This window comes from Condylura cristata, unplaced genomic scaffold (assembly GCF_000260355.1).
Source record: "Condylura cristata isolate star-nosed mole 26May11 unplaced genomic scaffold, ConCri1.0 scaffold00067, whole genome shotgun sequence".
Classification (NCBI taxonomy): Eukaryota; Metazoa; Chordata; class Mammalia; order Eulipotyphla; family Talpidae; genus Condylura; species Condylura cristata.
This window is the reverse complement of record NW_004567168.1, coordinates 413455-427249: the sequence shown is the minus strand read 5'-3', so window position 1 is coordinate 427249 and position 13795 is coordinate 413455. Positions and strand designations below refer to the sequence as shown.

General features: G+C 53.4%; 1 protein-coding gene across 1 annotated transcript in view; it reads left to right on the top strand.

Annotated features, from left to right (window-relative positions):
* Nucleotides 1–9997, top strand: part of LOC101628978 (class I histocompatibility antigen, Gogo-OKO alpha chain-like) — a 15700-nt gene extending 5703 nt beyond the window's left edge. Inside the window, exons 4-9 of the mRNA XM_012734724.1 lie at nucleotides 1–215; nucleotides 698–973; nucleotides 1093–1212; nucleotides 1797–1841; nucleotides 7585–7836; nucleotides 8390–9997. The exon at nucleotides 1–215 is cut by the window's left edge and continues 6 nt beyond it. Of these exons, the coding sequence (XP_012590178.1) occupies nucleotides 1–215; nucleotides 698–973; nucleotides 1093–1212; nucleotides 1797–1841; nucleotides 7585–7836; nucleotides 8390–8577 (1096 nt within the window). The 3' untranslated portion in view covers nucleotides 8578–9997. The remainder of the gene's footprint in view (nucleotides 216–697; nucleotides 974–1092; nucleotides 1213–1796; nucleotides 1842–7584; nucleotides 7837–8389) is intronic.
* The last annotated feature ends 3798 nt before the right edge of the window (nucleotides 9998–13795 follow it).

Below are 13795 nucleotides of genomic sequence, written 5' to 3'. Positions count from 1 at the left end.
CGGGTACAGTCAGTTCGCCTACGATGGCGCCGATTACATCGCCCTGAACGGGGACCTGCGCTCCTGGACCGCGGTGGACATGGCAGCTCAGATGACCAGGCTCAAATGGGAGGCTGCAGGAACTGCAGAGCGCTTTTGGATGTACCTGGAGGGGGAGTGTGTGGAGGGGCTGCGCAGATACCTGGAGACTGGGAAGGAGACGCTGCAGCGCGCAGGTATGAGGGGATACAGGGTGGCGTTCACATTGGGTCCTGCAGACTGACTTGCCCAAGACCCCACCTTTTTCTCTGGACACTGAAGGGATCCAGTCTGTGGGGATGAAGGAGGGACCCGTCCCTGAAATAGCTGATCATCGTGGTTCCCTGGTTCTGGCTGCAGCCCTGGGATCATCGGGGACCTTGAAGCCTTGTTCTCTGCCCCTTGTATATGGGCTCTGAATCCAGCTTTTCTGAGTCACTGGCCTCATGATATGTCAGGACCACAAATCCCTTTCTCCCCTCAGAGACCTCCTGCCCTGGACTGTCACATTCTAATTGTAGAAATTTTCACATAACAGGAATAACTCATGATGCTGTGTCTAGGCTTATCTGGGTTTTGTGCTCCCATCCCTCACCCCAGCTTCCCTGGCCATTCTTATGACCGCTACTTCAGTGGCCCAAAACAGGTATGAAGTCGCTGTATTTCTGACCCTTCTCAGACCCCCCAAAGACACAGGTGACCCACCACCCCACCGCTCAGGATGAGGTCACCCTGAGGTGCTGGGCCCTGGGCTTCTACCCTGCGGAGATCACCCTGACCTGGCAGCGAGATGGGGAGGACCTGACCCAGGACACAGAGCTGGTGGACACCAGGCCTGGGGGGGACGGAACCTTCCAGAAGTGGACAGCTGTGGTGGTGCCTTCTGGAGAGGAGCAGAGATACACGTGCCATGTGCAGCATGAGGGGCTTCCGGAGCCCCGAGTCCTGAGATGGGGTAAGGAGGGGAGGTGGGCAAAGGCGCTATTCTCAGGGGGATTGGGGACCCTTCTGGGGACCTTCAGAGGGTCTGGGTGAGCCCTGGGGCTCATGGTCTCTCCTCCCCTTCCCTTCCAGAGCCCCCTCCTCAGCCCTCCACCCCCTCCGGGGGCCTCATTGCTGGCCTGGTTCTCCTTGGAGCTGTGCTCGCTGGGGCTGCGGTGGCTGCAGCTGTGATGTGGAGGAAGAAAAGCTCAGGTAGGGAAGGGAGTGGGGGATGAGGTTTCTTGTCCTGCTGTGGGTTTCATGCCCAGAGAGTGGTTTGTGTTGCCTGGTCAGTGGGAAGTCCTGTCCACACACCTGTGCTTGCCGGCCTGGGGTCCTGTTTGCTAACACTTACTCCTCATGAAAGCAAAAGTGACAATGGCGGACAGGTTTATCCCTTGTTGGATCTGGTGATGGACCTGCTTCCCAGCAGGCACAGGCAGAGGGTCCTGCTGAAGATCCAGGAGGGGGTTGGTCCCGTCCCCCTGCATGGACTTTCCTCTTGTTTCCTGATCCTGGGGCTGTAGCCACAGTTCTGGAAACTTCCTGTTTTCTTGAACCAGGCAGTTCCTTTAGGATCCTATGACTCAGTCATGTCACTGACTCTCCCAAGGTGGTTTCTCCCCACAGGTAGAATCAGAGGGAGCTGTACTGGGGCTGCAGGTGAATATGGACAGGAGAAGCTCCACCGCTAGGCCCTTGGGAAGAGATGGGAACCCATGGGGGGGGGGTCACGTACCCAGTTCTCTCCTTTCAGCTCTCTTGGCTCTGAGCAGGGTCTGTGTTTTCTCCTCCAGGCAGTGACCGTCCCCAGGCTCTGAGATGTCTCTTTTCCCCTAAAGGTGAGGCTCTGGAGACCTGTGGGCGAGGGATGGGCAGATATGACAGTACTTGGTTGTGGGGATACTTTGAATGGGACATTCTGAGCATGTGGTGGGCTATTCACAAGGTCACTATTTTTGTGACTAATTTGAGTTTGTTTACGATGATTTTCTTCACAATTTGAGACATCTGCCTTATGGGAACTGTAGGAGTTGACATTTATTGAGTTCCACTCTGTGATCACCTGACTTCACTTTGTGCAGAGAGCCTCCTCATGTGTCTGTGGCCATGAACTTCTGTTCATCCTGAGGTCCCTCGAGCCCCCTCCAGAGCTGTCTCCCCATGGTGTCCTGTGGGTCACTCCTGGCCGGCACCCATGTCAGCTTCCCATGGCATTCCTGGGTTCTGTGGATCATCTGGGAGGGAGATGAGCTGATCCCTGACCATGTAGGGAGAGAGGGTACTGGTCACTCTCAGGGCAGCTGTGGCCCCTTACTGACCGTACTGGGGGAGGAGTCCCAGCGCCTAAGGGCTCAGTAAAAGAACTATGCAATTTGTTTGCATAGCAAAACATAAAATGCAACAGGAGCGGTCCAGCTGGGGGTAGGGGGGAGGGGGTGGGGTTGTGGGTGGTAACACTGATAGGTCAGGGCTGAAGGGGAGACCCAGCCTCAGGGTCTCAGGAGCCCCCAATCTGCACTGAGAAGGAAATGCCCTGAGGCTGTGAGCCAGTGTTGGGTTATGTCCCTGTGGGTGGGTGGGGGGGGACAGCCTGGGCTGCCTCAGCCAGACAGTAGCCTCAGGGTAGAGCTGAGATTGCAGGGTGAGTGGGGGGAGGGGCAGGAAGTTCAGGTGCTTACTGGGGGCCTCAAGCACCAGTGCAGGACAGGCCTGCACTGTGTGAACAGGAGTTGCTCCAGGGTCACCAAGCACAGAGTATGTCACCTGAGAGCCCGATGCAGTTATGATCTGTTGCTCAGGGCTGGGCATGAGCAGGCTGAGCTGCAGGAAGGTCTGGGGTATGGGGGTGAGGGAGCAGCAGTGGCCTTGGGGTGCAGGTACTTGTGAGGAGAGGAGGCTGGAGGCCTAGAAGAGAAGCCCCTCCCTGTGAGCATCACCAGTCCTGGGTTCTGGGCTTAACTTCTCTCATGGAATCTGGCTCTTGGGTGAAGGTCATGGCTGGAGAGGGGACACTGGTTTTTGGTCCTGAATCTTGTCCTTCAGTTTGGTGCTGTTTAGCTCTCACCTGGTGATAGAGCTGGGGCAGGGACAGGTGATGGTGGTGTTGAGGTAGGGGTGGGAGAGAGCAGCAGGCTATGACATGGGGTGCAAGGGAGTAAATGCGTGTTTTCTTCCCTCAGAGACAGGCAGAATGTGATTCCGTAGCTTCTGAACTGGAATTCCTGAGGGAACAGAATCCAATAAATGCAACCAAGTGACCATGTCTCTCCCCAGGGCCGAGTGGCCAGCACAACCTGAGCCAAGTGTGACAACTGACCCTCAGGCCCTGGTCTGCCAGCCTCAGAGCTCCCGGCCTCTGCAGTCAGCGCCTGAGCCCAGGGACTGTGTGAGGGGCTCAGCCCGGGCTCACTGGGCTGGACTCAGCCTCGCTCTCCCTTGGTGCCTCTGTGTCCTCATCTCTGGGATCAGATGACAGCACTGCTGTGACTCTCTTTCCTCTGGTTCCTCCTATGGAGTCTCCACAGTTCTCGCACATCCCACAGACCTGGGATGTCTGTGCAGGTCATGTCATATGCATGTATGTGTGTGTGTGTGTGTGTGTGTGTGCATGTGTTTATTGATGTATATGTTCATTTGTGCATATTTTGTGATTTATATTACAGCTATAAACATATGTATCTGTGTATTATTTCATGTGCCTGAGAAGGGACAGTATGAGGTTGTGGAGAGATGGGCAGTAGACCTGGCCTAAACCCCCAGCTCCTGCTCCCCAGCTCCCAGTTGCTGACAGTAACAGGAAAGCTTAAAGGGCTGGAGAAGCTGAATGGGGTGTCTGGGCCAATGTCAGGGGTTGAGCCTGGGGGCGAATCTGCCTGATGGTGGGAGTTATGTGGTGGAGCAGAGTTGATGTGGAGTGGAGACGGGGACAGTGCATTGGGGTGACCTTGTGATGGTAAGTTTCCATGCTGCACAGCAGGAGAGTGTAGTGGAGCAGGGAGGAGAAGCAGAGAATCCTGGGCGTGCGTGAGGATGACTTGGGGGGCACAAGGGGCAGAGACCTGTGAGGAAGCTGCACTTGTTTCTTGGCTTTGGATTTGTGCCAGGACTGGGGAACCTGGAAGGAGACAGTTGAAACAGGAATGTGGGTAAGAGACTGTGAGACTGTGGGTAGGCTGACGGTGGAACCCTTGATCTTGATTTTGGTGTTAATTTTTTTTTGTAAGATTTATGTATTTATGCATACAGAACTGGGGTACAGGCCAGAGGTGGAGGGGTAGTGAGAGGATTCACCAGAGGCACAGTGGGGAGCAGAACAGGTCGACTGTCCAAGTATACTGCTGAGGGGAGCAGCGGGCAGGTCAGGAGAGTTCTGCTGGCCATGTGGGTCACCTCCAGGATGGGGATCAAACTTGCTGAAGTGGTTTTAGCTTATTAGTGCTGTGCTTTAACCTGCTGTGCCACCGGGGGGGAGGGAGGGCGGTTTTAAATTTTTATCCTTTCCTTGAAGACTTGCCAGCCCCTTCCAGCACTTTCCTATGGTTCCACACCAGACTTATGGCAAGATATTGGGCCTCAGCAGTCTTGTTTCAGGGCAACCCAGTTTACCTGATAATTTACTCAGAGGAGATGGGTAATTTTGGGTATTTGATTTGGAAACTTTTTTTCCCCTTCTTTCTATTGAAAAGTAATTGTATTCAAGTTCCTCTCCATTGATTACACCAGAGTATGTTTTGTGTCGATGAGGTGGAAGGCAGAGACATTCATAGGCAGGTTTGGGGGTGTCTGGGGCCACTTTCCCTACCCTGTAACAGCCTCGCCATGGAATTAGGGGCCAGGCTGCTTCTGGGATGAAGTGGACACAGCTGAATTAGTACCTGCAGCCCCGGCATCTCTCCCTCAGTCAGTGAGATTTCTGCAGACAGATGGGGAGGGGTGGGGACCCCTGAGTGTCAGTGCGTCCTCACCTAGGGGAGCACACAGACAGTTGGTTCTCTTCTTGGTCAGGAATAAGCTACCCCACCCACGTTAGACACTGCTAACAGAGAGCACTGGGTCTGGGGAAACAATATTTAACTTTAATCTTGGTTTTAAACGTTCATGTGAATTCTTAGTAGTCCCACATGCCAGAGGCGGATCTTAACCCCCCTCCTGAGTGCAGACTGCAGGCAATGGCTCACTGCTGAGAGGAGACTGGTGCCATGGTGCTGACTTCAGCTGCCCCCTAGCTGCTCTCACGTGGGTCTGCTAACCCTAAGCGGCCTACCCGGCCCCCATTTTGTTACCTACAGTTCTGTATTCCCAAAGCAAGGTCAGAACTGCTCCGTCATAGGAGCCCAACCCTACCAGGTGCCTTTTAAATTAAGAGCATAAAGCTGGATTACCCTGGGAAGGGTCTGCAAGAAGATGTATGACCGGGAACACCCAGGGGGCTGTTGACTATTGTATAAGGAAGGACCCCAGAAACTGGTCAGTGGAACGCCTTGTTGATAAGGCTGTAATCCTGACTGGAGTCAGGGCTGGATCCACATACCCAGCTGTCAGCAGATGAGAGTCCAGTTCCCCCCTTCCCCTATTTTACTTGCCCCTCCCCCTTTCTACTTCCTCACATGACTAATGCTGTGTGACTGGTGTGTCGATTAAAAGGCCAAGACCTTGCTCTTCAACAGCATCCTGCCCTATGGAGCCTGCTCCACGACTCCTGTTTCTTATCAATGTGGCATAGCCCAATGCAGTACTCTCAGCTGCTGCTCTGGGGAGCCAGCGGCTAGACAGAAACAGCCAAGTGGAAGCCTCCCTGTACCTAGAGGTTGCGGTTCCTTCCAATAGCCCTAGTGTTAAAGGGCAGGGAGAGAGGGGCACCTCTGAACCCCCAAACCTGTCTGCTCTGAATAGGTTCTGCCATCCACTGCATCAAGACATGAGCACTAATGGAAAGGAACTTTAATACAGTACACAACACAGAAGACAAGAATATAATTTCTAGACCAAACACCTGAAGTTACCCATCCCCTGTGGGTAAAAGTCTACCAAAGCAAGGCTTGAAAGCCCATTACAAGACGAAAGCAACTTCTGGCCGGGGACTCATAGGAAAGGGTCAGAAATGGCCAGACAAGTCTGGGAGAAAAAGAGCAAAATCAAAATTAAGATAAAGGCTGCCATAGTCACCTCCCCACGGGTCTCTCACCCTCCGTTTCAACCAGTCCAGGGCCAGAAGCAGGCACAGTTTCCTCATCTGTCTCTGCTCCATGTGGCTCCCTCAGGTCTCCTGGCCTCCATCCTGCTTCCTGCTTCCTTCTTCGGACTCCTTTTTTCTGCTCAGCTCCACCATCCTTCTGAGTGGGGCAGGGGACCTGGAACTTCCCCTTTTCCCGGGGACCACCCTGTTATACTAGGAGTGAGTCAGCTCCCTGCCAGCCCTCCAGCCCCACAGGCCCTCAGGATGCAGAGCTGCTGCTGCTCACTGTGGTCTGAGAGACCTGGGCCTGCTCCTGGGCCCTGACTGGGAAGCTGGGGGATGACACTTTTGTGACCGCGTTTAGTTGTTGTGTTCGGGCACGTGGCCCTCCGTGGGCACAACTGATACTGTGTCCAAAGAGAGTGAACCCTCTCTCCTAAGAGCGTACAAGAGCAGGGATATGGAGGGGTGGGGGAAAGTCAGGGTTCCAGTTCAGGCTCAGGGAGAGTGACCCTGGAGGGGCAGTGGAGGAAGGAGGGCTGGGCACAGCCTGCGGGGCTTTCCCAGGGCCCCCTGGCCAGGCTCAGGAGACAGTGACAAAGAGCTGTCCCAGCTGAGGACAGTATTCAGGGCAAAGCCCAGGTGCAGGGCTAACTCTGGTGGCTGGGCTCGGAGACTCAGTGTTGAGGAGATCCCAGTGATCCCATCTTCTCAGGGAATGTAATTTTTCATTGGCAGCATGAAAGCTTCTTCCTGGACAGTGGTAACAACGCCCCGGTTCTCATCCTGTTTAAAAAACTTTCTGGGCCCTCCCTGGTAGTGCAGCTGGTTAAAGCACAGCACTAAGAACCAAAAGCCACTTCAGCATGAGTTCGATCCCTGTCCCCAGGTGACCACATGGCAGGGCAGACCTCTCCTGACCTGCCCACTGCTCCCCTCAGTAATGTATTTTTTCAGTGGGCCTGTTCTGCTACCCACACTGACTTTGGTCAATCCTCTCACCGCCCCTGCACCTCTGGCCTGTACCCCAGTTGTGTATGCATAAATAAATAAATCTTTTAAAAAAATAAACAATTTTCTAGGAGAGAAGAGGTTCCCCCATAATGGGGCCCTGAAGCCTACTCCTGCTGCCTTATAGATCCTTGTCCTGCCTTGGCCATGGTCTGGAGAAAGCCCTCTGTGCAGTCAGGGCCATAGGACTGCCTGGCGCTTTCTACGGGATTTGGCTCAAAGCCCTTGTCCCGGACATTCTGCTCTCCTCTCCCCACTCCATCCCACCCGTCTCTTCCAACCTTATGGAATTACCAGATCTTTTCTCTCCACCCCTGTCTATGACTCAATCACCCTCAGACTCAGGTACAGGGAGGGGAGGGGTAGGATTAACCCGGTCCCCCTCCCGCCCCCAGACCCCGACTTCCTGAGGTACCTCTACACCGCAATGTCCCGGCCCGGCCTCGGGGAGCCCCGCTTCATCACCGTGGGCTACGTGGACGACACGCAGATCGTGGGGACAGCTACTCAGCGAGTCCGCAGGAGGAACCGCGGGCGCCCTGGGCTGGAGTATGGGGACAGGAACACCAGGATCTACAGAGCCACCGCAGGGGCTTTCCGAGAGGGTCTGGAAAACCTGTGCGGCTACTACAACCAGAGTGAGGCAGGTGAGCTCACGGCCCGCCAGGGCCAGTTCTCCAGCTCTCAGGTCCCCAGGGTTAACCCGAGTTTCCGGTCTCAGCCTCTCCCCAGGGGTCAACCAACAGGCCCCATCAGTAGGAAGGACCGCGGGGATTGACTCAGATTTTCTTGCCAGTTAAGGCATGTAATGGCTTTGGCCAGCCGCTGCCTGTAGGCTCTCACCGGGGACTGGACCCTGGTGGGGAGAAGGGGCGGGGCTGGCGTGGGTGGTCAGGGGCTGACGCGGGGCGGGGCTGACATGGGCGGGGCGGGGTGGCAAGGGTGGGAGGGGCTGGTGCGAGGCGGGGCTGATGTGGGCGGGGCGAGGTGGCAAGGGTGGGGAGGGGCTGACGCGAGGCGGGCCAACGTGGGCGGGACGAGGTGGCACGGGTGGGGGGCTGGCGCGGGGCGGGGCCGATGTGGGCGGGGCGGGGCCATGGTTCCGGGCCCGACTTATCTTAGGGACCCTGGCAAGGAGTGGGGGACATCAGGACTTAGCGGGGGGCACTGGGTTTCTTCTGTATCTTTTCTTTCAGTCAGGCCCTTTCAAGTGCTCATCTGGTGGTGCTGGGGCAGAGACAGGCGATGGTGATGGAGTCAGGGGAATGGGAGACGAGCAGACTGTGAGGTGGGGTGAGAGGGAGAAAAAGTGGAGTTACCTCCCTTTGAGAGAGGTAGAGTATGATTCTGGAGCAACCGAATATGATCCTCAGGAACATAAAGCATAGTCTGCTGTCGCCCCATCATGCACGTGTCTCTTCCGGGGGGCCGATTAGCCTGCAACGACCTGAGCGGACATCCAGTGGCGCCAACGGACCTTCACAGCGCCTGGCCTCAGCGCTCAAACCAGCGTCCAGGGACTCAGTGGGGCCGTTAGGGTCTGCGCCTTTGGCCTGGACTCACAGGGTGCGCTCCTTTCACCACCACCTTTTTTGGTGCCTCACTCTCCTTCCTATGAAATCGGAAGATAACGTTTTATTTTTTGTTTTGGTGGAAGGTTTAAAAGTGACTCTATCTGAGGTGCTTGCTGTTATGACACATAAGTCATTATTTTATACTATATGTAACATATAATGATATTGTAAACAAATATATTATTAGCAAACATTATTTTGTCAACAATTTTATCTGTAAATTTCTTCTACTGGGGAGTCTAATACCAGCTCTCCTGGCCCCTTGAGGTTCCCCACCGGTCACCATACTCACATGCACATCACTTCATGTCCACCGTGTCTAAATTGTTCACATCGTAAGCGGTAAATGCTCTTTACGTACACATATCTGGTCTGTGTGTTATGTGATGTGTCTGGGGAGGGATGCAGCATGGAGCTTCTGTGGGGAATATATCTCAGCTTCTAGGGGAGTATATCTCACGCCCGGAGCTTCTGGAGGAGTACATTTCAAGCCTAACACACAGCTCCCTCTCCCCAGTTGCCAGATGCTGAGCAGCATAAAGGGCTGGAGAAGCTGGATGGGTTGTTTGGGCCAGTGTCAGGGACTGAGCCTGAGGGGGATCTGCCCTGATGGTGGGGGTCATGTGGCAGAGCAGAGCTGATGTGGGAAGAGACAGGGACAGTGCATTGGGGTGACCTCATCATGGAGTTAGGGGCTAGGCTGCTTCTGGGATGAGGTGGCCTCTGGACATGTGTGGACTGAGCTGAGGAGAGAATAAGTGAGCATGGAGGTGGATGAGATGCCCCAGCATCTCAGTTTAGTGCAGGACAGATGAGCAGACGAGGGGTTCCCCACCTGAGACTCAGTGCTCCTGACTCCTGGTCTTAGGACACAGGTGGGTGGTGTCTCATAGAAAAAGATCCTGTTTCTGGTAAGGGCATTGCAGGAAGGTACATATTAGATACAAACTTCCAATGCAATGATGAATAAGTACCAGGACTTCAATGTACAACATGTGATTACAGTTAACACCATAATGCGGTATATTTGAAAGTTGCTAAGAGAGTAGATCTAACAGTTTTCATAACAAGGGGTTTCTTCCCTTTTTGCAGCTATAAGAAATGATAATTAAACTTGTGCCATGCATCATTTTGTTAACTATAAAGTCATGTCCTTACGCTGTACACTTTAGCCTTACATAGTGCTATTTGTCAATTGTGTCTCAGCAAAACCGGAAATAAGAATTTTGTCTTACTTCTATTCTCTGTGTCATTGTCTGATTTATTGAGTTTCCAAACCCATTTAATTACTGTTAATTAGAACTAAAGTAAGTGCCCTCACAGATTATAGTATAAGAAAAATGTCTTTGTGTCAAAATAGAAATACTTTTATGTGAATTTCTTATTCTAAAAGCATTTAGGTTAATTCTTTTCAGTTGACACACATAATTATTGGTTAGAGATAGTCTCAGTTGTAAAGTAATAAGTAATTACAGACAAAAAAAGAGGTAGGATTTCTTCTCTCATATAATTAGAGCCCAAATGACCCTCTCTCTTACTCCCCTGGGCTCCAGGCTTAGGAGGACTCTGTCCAGTAACCCGTCCCCCACTTAGAGAGGGACATCTGTGCATAAGTTGCTCATGTTTCCAGCACTCAGCACCCACAGTGGTCTTAATGGGGCCTTTCTGATAATCCCTTGAATCACAGGTTTGTGCTTAGAGCTCTGTTCCGGAGCAGGATAACAAGGTTTTGGGAGGCAGTGAAGTTATGATAGTTTTGATTTGATTTTGATCTGTTCACCCAATTCTTTCTCTTTTTCCACATTTCCAAACACATGTCGCTTACTTTCCTGTTTCAGGTCTATTTCTCATACTAGTTCCTTCCGTCCTTCCCCCCCCACCCGCCCCCTTCTTGTGTTTCCCATCACCAAATCACCCATGTGCCATCACCATAGTCCAGTGCATTTCCCTTCCCACCTGTTTTCATCCCATTCCCCACTCCACCCCCACAAACCTTTTATTTTGAGTTCCAGGTCCTGGGCCAGATGTCCCTGGGGAGAACAGGCCTTCTGGGCCACAAGGGGACACATGGCCCTGTGACAGTGGTGCAGCTGGCCTGAGTATCAGCTCCCTGCAACAACCCCTGCTTTTCCTCACCCTACTCTGGCCTCCAGCCCTCAGCCACAGGCAGACATGGAAGAAACACTGGCACCCCCCTGCAGGTGGGCAGTTGGTGCCCCTGCAGAGGTACTCCCACTCCCCTGGGGCCCCTGGCGAGTTGGAGCATGGGAGGCATGCAGCTTCCACAAGGAGAGGTTTGAAGCCTGGGCCAGACTCTGCCTCACCCCTTAGGCCATCCCTTAGTGATCTCAGCTGAGGTTCACTGTGGCCTGAGTGTGCCCCAACCCCCAAGTGATGGTTTCAGAGGGTGGATGGTATGGGGAGGTGGTCAGTCAGGAGGCCTAGAATGGGATTAGTGCCCGCACAAAGGGGCATCCCAAGTTTTTCCTACCCCTCTGCCCTGTGAAGACACAGAGGGGTCTGCATGCTCGAGAGGGCCTCTGCCAGAAAGGACCACTCTTCCTGATCCTGGACTTCCAAGAGCCGGGATCAATGTATTTCTGCTGTTTGTGAACAACCCAGTCTGACATTTTGCTTAACTAGCAGCTGCAAGGGACTAAGACAAACTTGTTCCCCAGATTTCCTCTTATGACTCCATTCTCTCAATGGACAAGCTGCTCTTAAATTTAAAGCCATTGTTTCATAGTGCTTTAATAAATACATCTACAGAACTTAGCAGGGTTGCTTGCATTCAAATTCTTGCTCCCCTCTCTGCCTTTGGTGAATCCTCTCACCACTTCTGCACCTCTGGCCTGTACCCCAGTTCTGTATGCATAAATAAATAAAGCTTAAAAAATAAGAATAATAAAAAGTCCCAGTAGGATATGTACACTGCTCATTTGTGGACTTTATAGAAGCCCGGGCAATGCATGGACATCGGTGAGGGCATCTGGCTTTGCTGAACTTGGAGTTTGTCCACACTCCTGTTTGAAATGCACAAAGCAAGCTGCTTCTTGGACCTCTGCATACTGAAGACATGTCAAGGAGCCACACAGACATGATGAAGATGATTCTAAAATATAACACTCAGAGCGGCAGGTAGACTGGGAAAACAAGGTAGGAACTTCATGAGTCTGATGGCTATGCCTGTGAAATCACTTGTACAGTGTAGATTCCCCATGTTCAGGGGTTTTCAAGACTACACTACCCACTGTAGACAATGAATAGAAGGAACTTGTTCTCTGTGCCATCTCCATCTGGTGCGATCAGCAACACCTACCTGTTTAAAAAGAAAGACCTGTTGCTCCACTTCACTCTCTAGCAACATGCCCCTGAGTGGGGGTGAAAGAGCCTGGGGGAGGGGGGAGGGAGGGAGGCAGGAAGTCCATTCAAGGCTGAGGGATTCTGGTAATAGGAGGAGAAAGTTGTGCAATTTGAGGGCGTCTCTCTCTGGTTTCCCAGACTGAGTCCGCTTCTGGGCAAAGGTTCTAGGAGACAGCTGGGATAAACAGCTGCTCTGTGCGTGCAGGGGAGGGATCAGGGTAAAGTTGCAGTTCCTGAGCTGGCTGAAGAGTTTCCATCCTTTTGATGGTGTAGAGCAGGGAAGCTCAGGGTTGGGGAGTCCCCATTTCCCCGAGTTTCACTTCTCCCTCTCAGAAATCCTCCTGAGGGGAACCCAGGCCTCGTGCCCAATGAAGTCTGGCTTGTAATAAAGACGTCAGCCCTCTTCACTACCATTCTGGGGCTTGGAGTCTCTATGACCTGCGTGACTCAGCTATTCCCCAGACTCGGAGAGTGCAGGAAATGATGCCTGCCCGGGACCCTCCTGCTCCTGTTGGGGGCCCTGATTTTGATGGAGACCTGGGCAGGTGAGGGTTGAGTCTCCAGAGTCAAGACCTGTACATTGAGGGGGTGGGGGAAGAACGTGGGGATGGCTCTCTGGGGCTGCGGCTGGGGCTAGGGGAACGGCACCCTACAACTCTCACCACCTAGATGCTCTCATTTCACCCCACTTAGGTCAGAGGCACACTCCCATTGCCCACCACACCTTTTCTGTCTCCTTTGGATCTCTCACCCTCTTCCTCAGGGACCAACAATCTGGGACTCAGGGAGGAGGGTGGGGGTAGGTGTCAGTCCCTTCAGCTCCCCAGGCTTTCCCTGAGGTGTTTCAAAACCACCAAGTCAGGATCCACCCTCGGGGAGGCCCACTTCATCGCCGTAGGCTACGTGGAGGACATGCAGTTCATGTGGTTTGTCAGCAATGTGCCCAGTCAGAACATGGATTTCGCGGGGGGCCGTGGTGCAGAAACTGGGGGCAGAGTATTGGCGTCACGAGATGCAGTGCTACAAGCACCTCACACAGATGGTCGGAGTGCGACTGGGCAACATTCGCCACCACTACAACCACAGCCAGGCAGGTGAGAGAACCCTCCTGGGCCAGGTACCACAGATGGGCCCGCGTGCCCCTGGTGAGCATCACCCGGAAACTGTGGGACCCACCTGTACCCTCTACCCGGGAGGAACCAACTGAATTTTTACTCAACTTCCTTTTAATTCAAGATTAACCAGTATAGGTGGTGGGGGTGGGGGTGGGGCAGGGCTGATCCAGGTGGGACTTGGTGGGCGGGGCTGACCTCGGGGGCGGGGCTAGAGTTTCACACCTATCAGTGGCTTTGCGAGTGCACAGTGGGGCCAGATGGCCGCTTCCTCCGTGGGTACAGTCGGCACACCTACGATGGCGGGGGTTACATGTCCCTGAACGAGGACCTGCGCTCCCGGACTGCTGCAGACAAGGTGACTAAGACCACCAGAAAGGAGTGGGAGGCACTTGTTGATGCAGAACACCACAGAAAGTTCCAGAACCAGGGATTCCACAAGATCTCATGGCCTGCTGAAGACCAGCTTCAGCTGAGGTAGTGAGGATTTCCTGTAGGAAAGGACAGCATCAGTGAAGGTGAGAGAGAGAAGGAGGTAAGCTGAGGGGAAAAAGGGA